General features: G+C 39.8%; 1 protein-coding gene across 1 annotated transcript; it reads right to left on the reverse strand.

Moving 5' to 3' along the window:
* Window positions 1-2,133: 2,133 nt before the first annotated feature.
* Window positions 2,134-8,189, reverse strand: LOC140242395 (uncharacterized). Its single transcript, XM_072322132.1, has 3 exons — window positions 8,033-8,189; window positions 4,010-7,994; window positions 2,134-2,704 (listed from the first exon to the last, which is right to left on the reverse strand). The coding sequence occupies exons 1-3, from the start codon at window positions 8,187-8,189 to the stop codon at window positions 2,134-2,136; spliced, it is 4,713 nt and encodes a 1,570-aa protein (XP_072178233.1).
* Window positions 8,190-20,367: the final 12,178 nt, after the last annotated feature.

Below are 20,367 nucleotides of genomic sequence, written 5' to 3' on the forward strand. Positions count from 1 at the left end.
TGCGGGTTAAAAAAAAAAATGCGTGCTCGCCTCCGCAGGTGACTACGGGTGAGATACATGTTAGGTACTGTCGTGTGCGACTCAATCCGGGGACCTCCGAGCAGAAAAAAAAAAATGTGACCGTGCACCTCAAAACGACATAAAGTCGCACACACTGAGTTTGCGTGAGGACTGAAAATAAGTGAAATGGGTCAACCTAGCCGAACTTGATTTTTTTTTTCATATTTTCTGAAAGAGCGGGTCTTCTTTTACCTTATGCTAAAATTTGGTGTCATAAAAAGGGCAGGAAAGTGTGTTTTTTTTAGCAGTTTATCTCGAATATTTTTGGTAGAATAGTGTGATTAAGTCGTGTAACGTTGAACTGAATATGATGACGTCATCTAGATAGATGAGTACCTCACTCAGATTCATGTCTCCGAACACCGTGCTCATCAAGCGTTGAAAAGTGGCCGGTGCTTTCATCAGACCGAACGGCATCCTCGTGTACTCAAACAATCCCATCGGCGTGGTAAACGCCGTCTTCTGCTAGTCCTCTTCAGCCACTTGCACCTGTAAGTAGCCCGCCATCAAGTCGAGACTGGTGAAAAACTTGGCCTTGCTGAGAGCATCTAGTGACTCATAAATTCTTGGAAGAGGGAAAGCGTCACGGGTGGTGCGAGTATTAAGCTTCCTGTAATCGACACATAGACGAATCTTCCCATCCTTCTTCCGCACAATGACGATAGGGGACGCAAATGGGTTCTTACTTGGCTTGATGATGCCAGCAGACTGCAGCTCACTCAGGTGGTCCTTTACCTCTTTGAAATCTGATGGTGCAATTCGTCTATATGGCATTCGGAACGGTGTCAGGTCTATGAGGGGGATTTCGTGAACAATGGAGTCAGTACAGCCAAAGTCTTCCGGCCCCTGGGAGAATACATCTGCGTTCCTTCGTAGCAGCTCTTGTAGTGCATCCAATTTAGGTGGAGTTAACTCTTCCGTGGGCAAGTCCAGCTCCGGGGGCAGCGAACTGACATCTTGATGCAGAATGTTTGCAGCAGTGTGCGGGGAAGTTAACTCCTTGCTTTTGTTATTGGACGCCTCTGTCGTCCACGGTGAGTCTAGCAATAGGCTGCCAACTTCTAGTTTCGCAATTGGCTGATGCTTACGCACGGTCACTGGTTGTGTCGACCTGTTGGTAATTACCAATTTTAGGTCACCGTCTTCCACAGGAGTGAAGGCAGAGTCAACGCTTATTCCTTCTGACTCGCTGCATTCACCAACCAAGGCCATAAACGAGCGACTATGCGTGTGTCTCGGAGCTCTTGCCGTAATTTGTACGTGTTCATCGGGGTTGATGAGTAATGGCTTCCTGCTCTTGACTCTTGCGACTCCGACATCTCCCGACCGGTCAGCGAGATCCAAACCATCGCAATTTAGTGCCTGGAATGCGTTGAAGCAGGCAGACGACTTGGACTTCACTCTCTCCATGAAGTCACGTCCATACTTTGAGTGCAGGCGATCCCGAGAAACACGCAAAGCATTAGTCCCAAGCAAACACGATATGTGGCCTCCCTTTCCGATCGCAGGGACTACCAAAGCTGGGACTGACTTCACCTCTATCCCCTCGATCTCGACATTGAACGAGATAAAGCCTCTATGAGGGAGTTCCTGCCCGTTCGCGCCCTCTATTCTGATCTCGGTCGGCTTAATGTCCTGCTTGCTGAGGAATGGATGTCGTGCCACATAATCAGACGTGATGGTCGTGACTTGGGACCCAGTATCCAAAATCGCCTCACACTCCTGGCCATGAACAATGATCTTTGTGTGATTGACTGGGCCCACGAGTTCCTCATCAGTTTCATTTCCTCTTGTCAACTGTGTCTCGTAGTTAGTTCTCTTCCTGTCAGGGCTGCATTGGTTAAATGAACCCACAGATCGCCCCTCATCTGCAGGTTGGGCTAGTTTAAAGGCTGCTGCTGCTGCTGTGGTCCACGGAAGCCCTACGAGCTCTGTCGATTTGGATATGACCGTGCGAAGTGTCCCGGCTGTCCACACGTGTAGCACGCGTCCCTCTGCTGTGGTTGCCTGCCACCTCTCTCTCTTCTTCCCCCGTTGCCGCCTTGGGGGATCCATGGTTGCTGCAGTCGGCTCTCAAACTCTGCAAGCCTCTCCTGCTGGTCCTCCATGGCCTTGTGAAACAGATCCACTGCTGCTGCTGAGTAGAGGCCAGTTCCTGCATACTCTCGTCAGCTGTTCTATTATCTGCGTCTCCCTCGACGCCCCCTTCACATCCTGCCTGTACACTTGGGCAGATGCTAGACGCTCCTCAGACTTAGCTATTACATGCAATTCCCGCCGAAGTTCTCGAAATGTAATTTCCCTCGGCCTCATTGGGGCTAGACGAGCCCTGACCTTCTGGTCCATCAAGCCGAACATGAATTGCGCAGTAAGCATAGCGTCCCGCACGGTCTTTTCAACCATGACCGCTTGGTCCCCTTTATCTCGTTCGACCCTCAGCTTTGCTTCCAGTGCGACGGCGTACTCGGATGGAGTTTCGCTGGCCTGCTGAGTTCGGGCGTAGAAGCTTGCCATGGGTGACGTCGTCCAGTCGCGGTCCCCATACTCGTCGAGAAGCTCTCGGAAAGCCAGGGCAGGCGTCATCTCCTCGTCACCACGGAGCTCCAAATTCAGGATGAGGTCCCGCGCTCTTCCCCCTGTATGCCTAACAATTTCATTGAACTGCATTTGTGGTGGCATTGGGCCCTTTACACTTCATATCACGCACCCAGTCCTCTACTTTGATTCTGTTGTGTTCTTACTATGTGACAAACGACAATGGACACGGACACGTCCCGTTAGTAGCCATCATTTATTGGGAGCCCGTCGTCATAGCAACCACACTATGGCAAGCCAACAGTGCATAATCATACATAACAACTCTCCCCCCTGCCAATCCAAAAATGTATTTTGACATCCGGTGCGAGGGTTTCCATAATACAATGTTGTGTACATCTGCAGTACCATGTTATTACAACATGACATCACAAAAAAGATTGTCTCTTACTTACAAATATAGCCCACAACTGTGTGATCATAATCAAATGTCACTTGAACTTCAGCAACGTTGTTCCTTTTTTGTTATGTTGACGAAGTGCAAAAAGTATCCTTTGCATAATAACCAAAATTCTGTCTTTGGCTACTGTTCACTAACTAACCGAAAACAAGCTGTTTTCCAGCATTTATATGCATAAATTTCACATCATATTTTCTGTAACATTCAAAATAAAGTACATGAACTTAAACTTCCGCGTGTTGTCTGAGTTATTTTTCCACAGTATGTATAATGATCCTGATTATCACAAAACTGTAAAACAACCAGTAAATAGCATTATTCGTTTCCTTATGAATAATGTCACATTATAAGCTCAATGCTCAGTTTGATATGTAAATTCGGAATAACTTCTACTGTATCAAACGTTTGGGGTGAGTATGTATGCGATATGTAACCAGTTCAATATCTTCAGCAATGGATATACATGTATGGTCCATTCAACTGACACAGAATACTTGTTCAAAACATTTGTAATTCCGTTGTTACTTATTTGCTTGTATACAAAACATCTGTAATCTGTTTTGTTGCTGATAATGTATGTACATAAACTACTAAACTTAACCAAAAACCTCGGGATATTACTTCATATCCAGCTAAATATAACACCTTTTTCTGTTAACATCGAAACAACAATCATCTGAATGATTTAAACACCAAAATTAACTCCTTAATCACTGAGTTGTGATTTAACATCCTTCTTCGTGTCAACTCCTCTACGCCTCTATTCAGAAAGAAAATCTATCTGGTGGTTTTCTCTTTCTCTGAGACCTTCTCAACACTTGTGTAGGAGACTGTTCTACTTCAGCTCCTTGTACATCAGGTTTACTCTGAGTATCTACGTTGTCTTGTTGACGTAAGGTTTCAGGTACTCTAACTGGTGTGTTTTGAGAACCCAATGGATGTTCTTCTACATACCTAGGCAAGACAAATGTGTCCCTTAGGACAGACCTGCTGGGTCTTGAGCTGTCTGGGTCTCGTGTAGGATCAAACTCTTTGTTCCCTAACTGACTCTGATCTTGTGAGTCTTCTTCCGTTTCTAGTCTAGAAAGCAACTGATCTACATGCCTTCTCCAAAATCCTGTTTGTACTTGTACTTTGTACATGAGCGGACCTTCTCTCTCTACAACCACTCCCGGGACCCATTTACGCTTTCCTGTGTAGTCCCTAGCGAGTATGGATTGTCCTACTGCAAACTCGCGCATTTTGATTGCTTTGCTGCGCTTATCTCTGAGAGATGCCTGGTAATGCAGCTGTTCAGCATATCGACGTTCGATGTTAGGACGCAAGTTATCTAGTCTCATGCGCAACTGCCTTTTCATGAAGAGTGAAGCAGGTGATTCCCCCGTGACACTATGTGCTGCATTGCGGTAGGCCAGCAAGAATCTATCTAGCTTCGCTTGTGCAGATCCTCCATCAGATCTTGAGGCGCGCATGGACTGTCTGAGTGTCTGGACAAAACGCTCTGCTTGACCATTTGTACTCGGATGGTACGGTGCGCTGCGCTTGTGCTTTATGCCGTTCATGTGTACAAACTCTTGGAATTCAGCGGAGGTGAACTGACTTCCGTTGTCAGTTACGATGATTTGTGGTAGTCCATACCTAGCAAATACGCTTCGGAGAGTATCAATGGTGCGCTCTGATGTGATACTCGGCATGATGAATACCTCTGGCCATTTCGAGTATGCGTCTACTATGACCATGTAGGTGAGACCTTCGAATGGTCCGGCAAAGTCCACATGGATTCTTTCCATCGGTTTGGACGCTGGAATCCATGGATGTAAGAGTGTTTGCGCTGGCTGATTTTGTACAACCTGACATGTTTCGCATCGCTTTGTGCATTCCTCGATCTGGGAATCGAGGTGCGGCCACCATACGTAGCTTCGTGCGATTGATTTCATTTTTACTACTCCGAGATGTCCTTGATGCAATTCCGCAAGGACTGCCTTCTGCATTTTGTGAGGGATGATGATTCGCATTCCCCACATGAGTATGCCTTGCTCGATTGTGATTTCTGTTCTACGCATGAAGAATGTCTTTAGCTCGCTTTCTTCTGTAGGTAGCTGCTTTGGCCATCCATCCAAAGTATATCTGAGCACTTTGGACAAGATCGGGTCTTTGCGCGTTGCATTACGCAATTCCTCGTGTGTTGTCGGTAGCATATCCACATGACAAACCGAAACATTTCCTGGTTCACGACCTTCGCGTTTCTCGTTTGAGTCCGGCAGCCTTGAAAAGCAGTCTGCATTTGCATTGGCCTTTGATGTGCGGTAGCGTATCTCGTAATCAAAGCCTGCGAGGTACATAGCCCATCTTTGCATGCGTTCCGCTGCTAATGTAGGCAAACTCTTGTACGGGCCTAGCAGTGCTGTGAGCGGCTTATTATCGGTAATAAGCGTAAACCTGCGGCCATAGATGTACATGTAGAACTTGCGAAGCGCGAATATGATTGCTAACGCTTCTCGCTCGATCTGAGGATATTTTCTTTCCGTTTTCGTAAGCGACCTGGACGCAAACTGTATCGGTCTTTCAGTTCCGTCTGGTAGTACGTGCGACAATACTGCGCCTATGCCTATTGGACTCGCATCCGTTGCGATGGAGATCGGCAACTGTGGATCATAGTGGATCAAACAATCTGACGCTTGCAGCAGTTCTTTCGAGCGTTTGAATGCCGTTTCTGCTTCTTCGCTCCAAGCGAACTTCCGATCAGATTTCAAAAGATCTGTGAGCGGGGCGATCACGTGCGCTAAATTTGGAACATACTTGCGATAGTAGTTCAACAACCCTAGGTACGATCGTAACTGCGACACATCAGTTGGTCTAGGGAGATTCACAATCTGCTTCACCTTCTCCTCAACAGTGTGCACACCTTGCGCATCTATACGATGTCCTAGAAACTCCACAGAGTTGCACTCGAACTCGCATTTCTCCTTTTTGAGCTTCAGACCGCGTTGCTCTAAGCGCGTGAGCACTGCGTCCAAATTTCTCATGTGCTCTTCTTGCGAACTACCCGTAACGAGAATATCGTCTAGGTACACCTGTACTCCCGGTAATCCTTGCAAAACCTTATCTATCGCGTTCTGCCAAATTGCCGGTGCTGTGGTAATCCCAAACACTAGTCTATTCTGCTTGAACAAACCCTTGTGTGTTGATAGTACTAAGTACTGTTTGGAGTTTTCATCTAGTTCCGTTTGATTGTAGGCATGGGCTAGGTCTAACTTCGAAAAAGTTACTCCTCCACTCAGACTTGACAAAATGTCATCGACATTTATGTTGGGTGGTGCCACTGAACTAAGCACTGGATTGACGGTGCACTTGTAGTTTCCACACAGCCTAACTGTTCCATCTTTCTTAGGGACAGGCACTATACCTGTGCTCCATTCACTGTGTTCTATTGGTGTAAGTACACCACACTTCTCCAATCGGTCTAGTTCTTGTTCTACCCCTGCCTTTAGTGCATACGGGACTTTGTAGGGCTTAGTCCTCACTGGTGTAGCATCATCTTTCACCCTTATGCTAGCCTTTGCATGGGACAATTTACCTAGCTGTCCATCGAATAACTTCTCGTGTTTCTGAACTACTTGATCGCTTAGCCTATGCACGTTCACTTTCTGGTCCAATGTACTAGTACCAAGACTTGTCTGGACTAACGACTTCCAGTCTAGTGGTATTACTCCTAACCACTCACGACCTAGCAACATGTACTCTGTACATTCCAGTACATACAGGGCTAGTCTACCTTGGTATGTTCCATACCTAACCTGGACTTGGACCTTACCAACAGGCTCAACTGTCTCTCCTGTAAAACTCACAAACGACTTCTCAGTCTGGTCCATTTTCAAGTGGGACAAATGCTTTTCATAGTACGACAGTGGTATGATGCTTACACTTGACCCTGTATCGACTTCCATTTGTGTCAATTTACCTTCAATCTCAATGGGGGCCAAAATTGCACCACTCTCAGACCTAGAACTGGACCTAGTCCTAGACTTAGAACTACTCTCAGTCCTCAACTTGAACATAGTGTGATCGTACTCAACATCACTTTCTTTGTCAGAACAATCACGCTCACTCTCAGTCTCACTGTTTCCAGACATATCATTGTATTCACGACTTTCCTTTACATTATGAATACCACCTTTCCTTTTCTGTCCTTCATTTCCTTTACTCTTTGACTTAGTCTTGGATCTAGAGTCTGTGTGTTCTTTGTTCTGATTTTTCATCGGTTTTGGCTTACTCCGGCACTTCCTTTCAATGTGTCCTTTCTTCTGACAGCATCTGCAAGTTGCTGACTTAAACCAACACTGATCAGGTGCATGGTTCCTCCCACAACGATAGCACTCGCGTTGTTCCTTCCTCCCGCGGTTACCGCTGCCTGTAGAACCGTGCGACTTGCCGTAGACTGCATTCACAGTGGTGCTGGTCCTGGTTCCTGGTCTAGCGCCGCTGTAATCTCCGATGCCATTCCGCGAACTCTGGTTCCGCATAGCACGGGCCTCTCCCGCTGCTGTTTCTCTCTGTAGCGCGTAGTCTACCGCTTCTCTGAACGAAAGTCTGGGGTTTTCCGTTGCTTTTTCCATCAACTTCAGCGAAGTAGGCTCGTGGGAAATGCCACTGATGAATCTATCGCGAAGCTGTTCATCGAGCTTGTCCCCGTATTGGCAGTTCAAGCTCAAATGTTTCAGCTGAACCACGTAGTCACTCGTCGACTCGTCGGGCGCTTGATCACGGCGGATGAACTTTCGTCGCTCCGCTACAACCATGGGTGTCGATTTCAAATGGCGTCGCAAAACCATCTTCAGTTCGTTATAGGACTTCGATTGTGGGGTGGCTGGTGCTACCAAGTCTCGTACAAGACTGTAGTATTTCGGTTCGATAGAATGTAAGAACATGGCGTGACCTGCTTTGCTAATGCTAGGTCCCGCTCCTCTGTGCGATCGCGTGCGCTCTGTACTGGCTCATCAGGCACCGCGAGCCCATTTGCTAATAGGTAAAGTTCGAACCGCTCGACGTAACAGTCCCAGTCTTCCGTGTCGTCGTAGCTGGAACTAAACGGTGGCAAAAATACCCTGTTCTGCCCCAAATTTGCCCTCGCCATTGTGCTAGCTGCACCCCTACAACTTAGAGAGTCGAATGTCACAAATATCCCATCCTCGTCGCCAGTTTTGTTGTGTTCTTACTATGTGACAAACGACAATGGACACGGACACGTCCCGTTAGTAGCCATCATTTATTGGGAGCCCGTCGTCATAGCAACCACACTATGGCAAGCCAACAGTGCATAATCATACATAACAGATTCCCCCTTACCTGTGAAGACATTGAAACCCTTGACTTGATGTGACACCACGAGCCTCGGAGAAATGAACTGGTCCTGTCTCTGCATCGGCTCTGGAACGGGGTCGAATCCTGCCATCTGAAGAGGGGTTACAGCTGGTCTCGGGTACTGCCGCGTAGCTGAAGTCATCTGGTCCGGCGTCGACGTCGCTCTCGGCATGCTGCGGGGATCGTCTGCTGGAGTTCTTACATCTCTCGGTGGAATGGGAGAGGTCATCTTGACGACTAATTAGACAGTGTTGCGTTGCTATTTCTTTAAACCTTAAGCGGGGTTCCCACCATCACGATTGGCGCCACGATTGAAATCGTGGTCTTAATCGTGCAGCAAGCGTGATGGTCTTATCAGATTGTATCAGATCTTAAGGTCAATCGTGGCAATCGCGTTAATCGTAGGAAAATTTTGGACGGTTCAAAAATTTTCTACGATTAACACGATTAGTTTTTGATCGTGATCATCGCATCAGATCGTCTAGGATCGTATCCAAACGCAGCAAATCTCTTCTAATCGTGCTTCTTAATCGTGTTGATCGGGATCGACTTTTTCACTTCACTTCCGCTTATAATAACTATTATTTTTTGCCCATTTTCCCTTATTTTACTCATAAATTGATTTATTTTGTATTCTGATATAGGTGGTAGCCTGCATCTTTGGATTATTATTTCCAAACGGTAAATTGTATGACGGTGTGGGGTTTAATTGTCGTAATTTTTAAGGTATATTATCAAAATCATTTTGTAATGATTTCATAAAATGAAAGTTATATTACAGATTTTTAGATGTTTTCATACATTATGTTAATGATGTTTTTATTAATGAGTTGTTATTACCATTATACAGACACACAAAACAGGATATGGGATAACTTTTGTAACGAAAACAAAAAATGAGCAAAAATAAAATGGCAATTGTATGTCTGCACGTATTGATTAACGTCAGTACAAAGATGAGAATAATTCAATGAATCGTGCTTGAATGGGTACATATCAAAGGCAAATGGTTAATTTCTAAAAGTATATTACAGAGTATTTTTTTTTGGGGGGGGGGTGCAGTATCCTGCTGTTTGTTTATTATACATAGTAATGCGTATAATACGCATGGTTAGTTCTCAGGGGTATAATGCTACACTTATTGAATAACTAACTGTGAAAAATAAGAGTGATCTTCATTGTCATAATCATACGAGTGATCTCACATCCACGACAATGGTCACTTTTACATTTGCAGTAATAATGAGAATTGAAAATCACCATTCTCTTCTAAAATTATGCTCTACCAAACATACAAAAAAGACATTGAAAAGTGTCAAAATGCAAAGGGGTCAAACGATGGCTGATGAAACAACAACTCTTAATTACTACGTACAATACACAAACAGCAGGATACTGCACCCTCCCCCCCCCCAAAAAAAAAAATACTCTGTAATATACTTTTAAAAACTAACCATTTGCCTTTGATATGTACCCATTCAAGCACGATTCATTGAATTATTCTCATCTTTGTACTGACGTTAGTCAATACGTGCAGACATACAATTGCCATTTTATTTTTGCTCATTTTTTTTTTTGTTTTCGTTGCAAAAGTTATCCCATATCCTGTTTTGTGTGTCTGTAAAATGGTAATAACAACTCATTAATGTAAACATCATTAACATAATGTATGAAAACATCTAAAAATCTGTAATACAACTTTCATTTTATGAAATCATTAAAAAATGATTTTGATAATGTACCTTAAAAATTACGACAATGAAACCCCACACCGTCATACAATTTACCGTTTGGAAATAATAATGTAAAGATGCAGGCTACCACCTATCAGAATACAAAATAAATTAATTTAGGAGTAAAATAAGGGCAAATGGGCAAAAAATTATAATGATAATAAGCGGAAGTGAAGTGAAAAAGTGGATCCCGATCAACACGATTAAGAAGCACGATTAGAAGAGATTTGCTGCGCTTGGATACGATCCTAGACGATCTGATACGATGATCATATCACGATCAAAAACTAATCGTGTTAATCGTAGAAAATTTTTGAACCGTCAAAAATTTTTCTACGATTAACGCGATTGCCACGATTGACCTTAAGATCTGATACAATCTGATAAGACTATCACGCTTGCTGCACGATTAAGACCACGATTTCAATCGTGGCGCAAATCGTGATAGTGGGAACCCCGCTTTATCAATATTAATCAATTTAGAGTTTAAGTCTATGCGAGCTTCCTACCTTTCAGTAGTCACGGGTTTCGGCACCAAAATTATGTGACCGGGTTGAAGGAGTTTGTTGGGAGAAGCTACAGTACGCAGTGCAGTGGAGCGTGAATTGGTCTTCGCACGTGTAGACCTCTAATGCGATCAACAAAGGGTTCGTGACTACCAAATACCCTTCCCTTAAAAAGTACATGTGTTCTCAGTGTCCGGACGACTAATTGAGAACATTCAAAAACATGCAATTATTCTCATAGAGAGATAATTATGTGAAGAATTATAACGCCGTTGGTATGCGACGGGTATATATTAAAATGTCATATCTTTTTTGAATTGGTTATGTTATACTCGTCAGTCATTTGATAAAGTTTGCATGGGCGCTGAAATCAAAAAGCATAACAAAAAATACAAGCAACTGCAAAAAATGTTTGCATTTTTTTTAATAGTGTAGAGCTGCATGACTAAATATCATTACAAAAGAATGGAATAACAGATATTGTTTTCAAAAAAATGCTGTAGTGATCGATTATATGCACGCAGTTATACGATTCTCGAGTAATCGATTCATGCTACTAAGAATATTTTAAAATACCCCAGATGCAAAAGTTAGATTGGCAATCTGTTCATGTCGGTATTAAAACTCAGGATATTGGAAAAGGGCAACTCATAAACCATTTGATATTATTGATAAAATGGATGATATTTGTATTTTCGAAGGAAAAGAGCAGGCCCCCATTGATAAGAGAAATTAGAGAAAGAATGTTAGAAAGTCGAGAAGAAGAAAGGAAATTAGTAATGAAACGAGGGACGCTGGCCTTGCACAGCAGGAAATGGAATCAACTATAAATGACACGGTGATTCGGACTCCGCATCTATTGCTACCTCTTTGTGCTTTTTGTTGTTGATTGTTTGGTGAACAGGTTCGGTGCTTGTGGGCGTGTGTGTGTGTATGTGTGTGTGTTTGTGTGTGTGTGTGTGTGTGTGTGTGTGTGTGTGTGTGTGTGCATCTGTGCTGGAGTGAGGTAAACCTGGAGTATGCCTATCTAGAGGAGGAAGTGTTGATGAGGTTATTACGGGTGAGCGATGAAGGGGTAATGTTTTATAGGTATGGATTATGTACAGACACTGGTCATGTAGATTTGTAAAGCTTTTGTATGTATGTGTGTGCATAGGTATGTAGGCTTTTTGTTGACCCCTGATACATAGGTATGCAGGCCTTTTGTTTGACCCCTCAACAATATTGATTTCATTATCTAATAATTACTGCTGTGATGAGTATACAGGACGCAGTCAATGGATATATTTTGTAATGTGTATTGTACATACATAATGGTATTGCTGACCCATTAGGCATTATCAAAAATTGATCTTATAATTATTGCGGGGATGACTATATTTGTGAAGCAGTTGCTGCGTATTGTATAGTAGAATAATCAGAAATTGACACAATGACAGTCCTAAGAATTATTTTGTAATATTTTGATATACGTTTGAAATGTCACGCAGCAAGCAACATAACTAATTGTTGAATTGTAATCAACGATGGATGATGGAATCGAAATAAAATATTGTTTGAAACAAAAAGAATGAATGTGTTTATTGTAGATTGCAATGGATAAAGGAAGTTATAAATGAAGTTATTTTGGGAGATCAAGTAGGTTATTATCATTGAGGGAAGAAATTTTGGATTCATTAGATAAATTAGTTTTTGATTTTGTATGGAAAGAAAAAAGAGATAAAATCATAAGAAATAATATTTTTCGATTATAAACAAGGCGGGTTAAAAATTATGAATTTTGTTGATTCAGTTAAATCACAGAGAGTTATGTTGGTTAAGAAATTTCTTAATAAAGATGAAAATATGAAATGGAAGCGATATTTTAATTTTGTTTCTAGAGACATAGGCGGAGAATTTGTATTTTTGTGTGATTATTTACCAGTGTTGTTGAAAGTGAAAGCTGCACAATTTTACAGGGATTTATTAGAAGTGTGGGTGAATACGAGACAAATAAGGAGTGATGTAAGGAATATTGTTAATGTTATACAGTGTAGTATTTAAGAGTATATGTAAGCGACTGAATAGAAATTGTAGATATGATGAAAATATGCCTAAAAATGAGTTTATAGATTAAAACATATAATAGGAAATAACAGTGAATTGAAATGTGATAGATATTTTAGAGATTTAGGCTTAGGAGTGAAAGAGTTTTTTTTTTTTTTTTTGTTAAGATGTATTCATGAGAATAAACCAGTATTTGCGAGGAGAAGTATGAGAGGAAAAGAAAAAGATATTTTGGAAACTAATTTTATTTATTTTTTTTTTTTTGTAGGAGGGATACAATTAACATTAGTTATTCCAGTTTATAAAAATGTATTTGCAATTTCTTACGGAAAAAGAAAGTGCAGTACCCGTTATTTGATAGAATTAAACGAAATTATGGGTTTCTGTTAAGGAGATAGAAAGCATATTTTTAAGGCTAAGACAATGTAGATTGAATAACTGATTACGAGAGTTTCAATTTAAACTGGTACATGGTATTGTTTATTGAAATCATCATCGGTTAGGTTTTGTTGCGAGTAACTTTGGTGTGTGTATAGATTGATGACATGCCAAGTATTTTTTCTTCTTTTTTTTTTCTGAATGTTCTGTCATGCTGAAAGTACAGCTCGATTTGATTTTAACAAAAGTAAGTGGTCAGTGTATTTTTTTCCAGTGCATTGTATATTCTTTACGAATGTACTGTTTTGCTTAAAGCACAGCTTGGCTTTATTTCTATAATTTGTTTTTAATATTTAATCAGCAAAAGATTATGGAAAAATAAACCTATTAAGACATTCTTTACTTATTAAAGGGATACCACGCATTTCAAGAAGCAAACCATATGACTCACACTTATGAATAAAATGGAATGTCCCAGACCCCTTCACAAATTCGTACCAAATGTACCAAAATAAATGAAAACGTAATTAAAAATCAATAATGCAGTCTGCCCCCCCCCCCCCCCAAAAAAAAAAAATTGAATAGCTGCAGATATTAAGTATAAATTACTCTACTTAAATTTAAAAGCACGTTCCTACAGGGAAATCTTTACCCGCGTGAACCACATAGTACTATCACGACACTTATGTTGTGTGAAAACAATTCTCGCCACCGACAATAGGGGATATCAATTGATATCTTTTTTTGTTTTATTTTGTTTAAAGAACATTTTATTCTTCATCAATGGGAAACATAATATACAAACAAAGTTATACAAAATTCTCAGGACCAATTTCATAATCATTTTCATCAATGGATACAAAATTTATACCGAAATTTAACATCAATTTAATACCTTTTGATACACTGATACATTTTTTTTTCGCAATCCATATACACAATCCACATACACCTCTCTTCTTTTCTATTTTTACACTACTAATCCTTCATTCTCTTTTTGATTTCATTCCTTTATTACCTTACATATTTTATTGACTAAATCACTAGCCCAAAAATAATTTCTTTTCAACATTCAATCAATCCACCTTAAAATATCAATATCCAGTGATTCCCCCTCCCCCTTCCAAGCCCCCCCCCCCCCCACAACAAAACCTTAAAGGCAACTGAAACTTGTGTGTCCTGACATACATTATAACACATACTTCAATACGAGTGCGTGGAAAGGCATTTCCTGGTGGATGTGCAGCAGACCATACTCTATTAAATAAACGCAAAACGAATTCTCAATTCTTTTTCCAGTTTTCCCACTTTTGCAAATGTATTGACAACGTATTACATATAACTGCTAACTTTTCTTCTTCTAACTTATCCTGCTCTACAGACCTTTTGATAAATGTTCCGTTAGGGGTGTTTAATTTTTCCTTCCTAAAAAAGCAATTTCTTCACCAAAATTATAACATGGTTAACTATTCACTGAGCTTTTCCTTTAGCTGGTAGCTCTATACCCAAAAAAAAAAAATATTTCCCAACTCAACTGTTGCACATCAACATAATCAAAAAAAGTACTTCATTTTCCCCAAACATTCCTAGCAAATTCACATGTTTAAAAAGTATGTTTAGACGTCTCTTCCTCTTTATGACAAAAGGAACATAAATTATCATTTACGAAATTAAACTGAAATAAATGATGATTTGTGTACACTATTCCATGCAATAATCTAAATTGTCGTAAGATACATCCGATATCAAACCTCTCAGGCCGGGCAGTATCTTCCTGTTTCATGCATTTCGGGTTCTTCCCATAGAGATTGATCGATCTCTATGGTTCGTTCTTCCACTGTTGATTCTCCGCGAAGAGCTCGATGCACGGCCTGTGCATGTGGTGCACATCTACTGCTCGATTCTACCCGTCTCATATCCTTTGCCGAAGTATTAACGCGCTCTTTGTAAGGCATAATTAGTGCGTAAATATATGAATCCCGTTTGCATAGGCCTACACATGTCCATTGATCGATGTTGTCTCTGCAAAAAAAAAAAAAAAAAAAAAAAAAAATCACAATCACAATCACAATCACGCGTCAAGTGAGTCAAAGATAAATTACTCCCTATTTTATCATTGGTCCTCTTCCGCTTTGCATTGGGGGAAAACAGTAACTTCGCAGCCAACATCCAAGGCTGAGGTGATGGCAGAATCTGTCCTTGGCCACGTCGAAGCTCTGAGACGAGTGCGTCTCAGCAACAATACTGTAGTTCCACTCCCAGTAGTACTAGCAGCTGCAGCGTCCGCAGTGTCACGGGGATGACTACTGTTGAGCGCCGCTCGGCTCGACTATGTCGATTTTTGTCAATTTTTTTTCCCTTTTAGCTTCATCAGAAGTACACTCTGCTGCCTCATATAAAAAACAAACAAACATGGTGTAGTGGGTAGTTATATTGGGGAAATGAACAACTTAAAATCTAAAATATTTTTCTTTGGATCCAAAACACAGCTGGCAAGTTCGTGAATTGAAAAGCACACACGCAATTCAGTAACCGGAAGTCACTACTGAGGCCGAAGAGGTTCGATAACGGAGATGTCGTGCGCTATCTCTTGCTTTCGTCTGGATATCACATACAGTATCCATAGAACGGCTAGTAGTGAAATACCGCAGAAATCACTTCTTTCCACTGTGCCTGTCTGTCCTCGATGTTACTACCGAGAACATCCAAAATATAATTCAACAATTATGGTATTCCTTATTTCATCATACTGTGAGTATACATAGCCGATCATACTATTCATATTGTTGCGCTCAATATATAAGGAATAATCTATTGATTTTGAAATTGGTTGCATTGCACTGAGTAAGCATTTAGTAAGATTATAATGTACATTGCTTTGAAACTATAAGATTCTATATGAAAAAGGCTGAATTATTATATTTGTAATCATCAGTTGCAAACTAAACTAACTTGCACTGCAATAAAGATGGAAATAAAAGACATTATTGAGGAAAAAAAATTGAGGTTATGATCGATTGTAATCACCAAATTATGGGAAGATCGATTGCAATCACCTTTGTTGTGATGGGGGTTTTGTAAGGGGGAGGGGGGATGGGGTTGGGTAGCAAGAGGGAGAATGGACGGGGGTATAGAGTGGGGGGGGGGGTTGCGAAGGGGGTTGGGTTTTTTTTATAATAAACTTTAATCAATTGATATTGATATTTTAGGTTGGATTGAACGAAAGCTGAAAAGAAATTATCTTTTGGGTAAGTGATTTAGTTAATAGAATTTATTATGTAATGAAAGAATAAAGTTGTTAAGAGAGTGAGGAATTAGTAATGTAGTTAGAAAAGAAGAGATGTTTATATATGGATTGTGTAATGGATTGTGAAAAAAATGTACCAGAGTGTATCAAAACACGTTAAACTGCTGAAGAAGAAATTATAGATATTATTAAGAATTTGAATGATAAAAAAAGTTCAGGATATGATGGAATTACAAATTTTCTTTTAAAAAATGTTTTAAGCGAAATCATTACTCCTCTTACCTACATTTTCAATCAATCCTTATTTAATGGCAAAGTCCCCAATAAGATGAAGGTCGCAAAAGTTGTCCCTATCTTTAAGAAGGGACAGAAAGATTTGGTGAATAATTACCGACCAATTTCTTTGTTGACTTCAATCTCTAAAATTCTTGAAAGAGTGGTTTATACACGATTATTAAAATTTCTCACAAATCATAACATTCTGTCAGATTCTCAGTTTGGTTTTAGAAAACATTACAACACAACCCATGCTTTACTTACTTTTATAGACAAGGTAGCTCATGCTATAGATAGTTTTGAACATACAATTGGAGTTTTTCTTGATTTTTCTAAAGCTTTCGACACGATAGATCACGAAATCTTGTTTTATAAATTGTGTCACTATGGAATCCGCAGGACCCCCTTAGAATGGTTTAAGAGTTATTTAACAGAAAGAAAGCAATTTGTTAATATCAATAGCCATGATTCGCAATTAAAGCCTATTTCATGTGGAGTCCCGCAGGGCTCCCTCTTGGGCCCACTTTTATTTATTTTATACATAAACGATCTTCCAAAATCATCGCAAATTTTGTCATTTATCTGTTTCGCCGATGACACTAGCTTGTTCTTTTCACATCGAGACCCTAATGCATTAATAAATATGATGAATACTGAGCTCAGGTCTGTGCAATCCTGGATTTATGCGAACAAATTATCTTTGAACATAGAAAAAACTCATTATATGGTATTCAGTAATTCCTTGAATGTTGTTCCATATGATATCAAAATAAATGATTTATGTTTAAAGCAGGTTAATAATACAAAGTTTTTAGGGCTTTGGATTGACCAAGAATTATCCTGGAAAACTCATATTAATTTTCTAAGTGAAATTTTGTCTAGAAATATTGGAATCTTGAATAAGCTCAAACACTTCTTTCCTGTTCATATTTTGCAGAGTATAAAAATTCTTGTTTAATATCTCCACACTTTAATTATGGAATTTTGGCGTGGGGAAATGCAATTCACTCATTACTAGATTCCCTTCTCCGTATTCAAAAGCGTGCAATAAGAATCATAAACCACGCCGGATATTTTGCCCATACAAATTGTTTTTTCCATCAAAACAGAATTCTGAAAATTCAAGACCTATTTTATTACAATCTCGGAATTTTCATGTATAAACTAACAACTAATGAATTACCATCTGTTTTTATCCACATGTTCAAAAGGAATCGTTCTATCCACTGTTATCCCACTCGCCAGAGTGACGCCTATCACCTTCCCCGTACTCGCACTATTTTTGCAAAGAAAACAATTATATTTACTGGACCCAGATATTGGAATGATCTCCCTCTAGATATCACTTCTTCCTTATCTTTATTCACCTTCAAACGCAAATTAAAACAGTTATTACTTAGTGGATACACACTACCAAGTTTTTAGCAACCCTTTTATGCTCCCAGTCTTTTGTCCTTGTCCGCAGCACCAAGTCATTCAAGTTATTTCATGGTACCGATACATCTTTTAATAATATAGCATTTTTGTTATTCAAACACTGCGAGATTTGTATGCAGTCTGGTTTGTGCGATATCTATGTGGTTCATTAGTTTATTACTCATCGATTTTTTGTACTTGTGTAATTTTAGTTGGTCAAGACAAACATATCCGTTCTCCGTGTAAAATTATATGCCTATGAACTCGGGAACCTACAGTTTTACAAGCTTTAAAGCTTTTATGTAGGCCCCATCATATTTCTTACACTTACTAGTGACATTTTCACACAATATGACCTTGTACATTTGTGTCAAGTATATTTTCTTTTTCTTTTCTTCTACAATCAAAAGACATGATTGTATATATTTTGTATTCTTGTTTTGTTGTCAATAATTTTGTAATGTCATCATTGAGAAATGGAAATATGAAATAAAATTTGAACTTTGAACTTTAAAGTTTTGGTATCAGTTTTGTATTCACTGATGTAAGGGATTATAAAATTGGTCCGGAGAATTTTGTATAAATTTATTTGTATATGTTTCCATTGATGAAGAATAAAATATTCTTTAAAAAAATTGTTTGAAACAAAAAAAAATGTGATCAGGAAAGCAAAGACCAAATACTTCTATGAGTTATTGATTGTAGGAATGTATAAAGATGCTCATCGATAAGAATAATTTATTCACATCGTTGATCATCTTTAAACATTCCTACAATCAATAACTCACAGGAAGTATTTGGTCTTTATATTTCCCTGATTGTTACCTATTACCTATAGATGGAATATTATTTCATTCTTGGAGTTATATATCTTCATATATATTATACATGTATTACGGTATTTCTAAAGAAGCGTTAGTAATTTGCTATGCTAATCGATCCATTGTGGACGCTATAGGTATCTCAACGACCTTTGAATAATCTTAACTTGCGATTTTACTGATTGTAGAATACTTAGAATTAAATGGACAAATATATATTGCATCAGTTATTTCATACGGGAGAGTAATTCACTTAAGTTTTAGTCAATACTCAGTAATCCACTAAGAAAGTAAGTAATGAAGAAGTGATTTCAGGCAATTAATAATCTTGTTTTCATTTCTTTCCTTTTACGGTACATCAGAATTGATAATGCACTTGAGTTGCAAGTACTTGGAATAGTCTCAAGAATAATCTTTAAAAAAAAGTTAAACTGTGATCGATGATAGCTGAGTAAAGACTATACTCGCTAACGTTTGTACACGTATAATATCACTGAAGCACCAATTTCCCTTCCTAATAGATTCTTTCTAAAGGCATGGATCGAGCGCATGATGCAGCTCTTCTCTGTGCTCTCCATTCAGCATTGATCTTGAGTGATTTATTGACCTGGCCTTTGTTTCAAAGTTGTACCATCCTGAAGAACTAAGCTCAGAGATTCTGCAGGATTTATTAGAGGACATATCTGCATTAAATGGAAGAGAATTTTGAAGAAACTTTATTTGTGAACCACGTCAGTTTCTTTGAGTTTGTGCTGGAGCCATGTTTAGCTGCAGAACCTGCAACAGCTCCTCCAGTACCTGGCCATGCATTGTTTGGACCTACAACACCAGCACCTGTGGAATAAAAGCATCAGTCTGGTCTTCTGACAATGAGCCCTATTCATCCTGTTTTGGTTGCTACCCTTGGCATTTTAGCCTTGCTGAATGTGGAAGGGGAATGTGCTAATTTCCCATCCTTGCATCACATTGTGCAGCAGCCATTCACAAGGAAACAGTTTCTTCAAAGAAGAATTGCCTATTATGCGAATGTGTCAGCGACCTACCAATGTCAGCTGCTGAGGGATGGTGATGTACACCCTAACCCAGGTCCTGATGAGCATGAATTCAACAGGGAATCAACATGCAAATCATTATGTCAATCACAATATACTTCGCAAGATTTATTGGAGCTGCAGCATGGAAGTAATTATCTCCTGCCTAAATATGTGTATGCTACAATCAAGACACTTGGATTGAATTGCATAAAACCCACAAGGCGAAGCAAGCGAGGTGGGGTAAAAACCAGAAGTTGGCGCCACCAACAGGGTACAGCTCTTAGTCCAAATGTATGTTCTTTCAGCAGTAGCGCTAACATCACACATTCTGCTGCTCAACTTACATGTAATCCTCCCAAAGATACTCCAATCTCTGTTATCACTTCATCAAGACGTTGTGTCAAGCATCATAAAAGAAATAGGCAATTCAGTAATCTGACTAAGATTATTCCCCAGTCTTCTTTTGCAAGTTATTTCAAGCTATGCTCTCTCAA

The sequence above is a fragment of the Diadema setosum genome, chromosome 19, assembly GCF_964275005.1.
Source record: "Diadema setosum chromosome 19, eeDiaSeto1, whole genome shotgun sequence".
NCBI classification, from domain to species: Eukaryota; Metazoa; Echinodermata; class Echinoidea; order Diadematoida; family Diadematidae; genus Diadema; species Diadema setosum.

What these genes read in the sequence shown, in the direction of transcription:
- LOC140242395 (XM_072322132.1), bottom strand. Translation starts at nt 8,189, where the DNA reads ATGGCGAGGGCAAATTTGGGGCAGAACAGGGTATTTTTGCCACCGTTT. An exon ending in TGAGCCAGTACAGAGCGCAC is followed by an intron (nt 7,995 to 8,032) that starts GCGATCGCACAG and finishes GCATTAGCAAAG; the next exon opens with CAGGTCACGCCATGTTCTTA. An exon ending in GACACATTTGTCTTGCCTAG is followed by an intron (nt 2,705 to 4,009) that starts GTATGTAGAAGA and finishes TGAAATTGTTAG; the next exon opens with GCATACAGGGGGAAGAGCGC.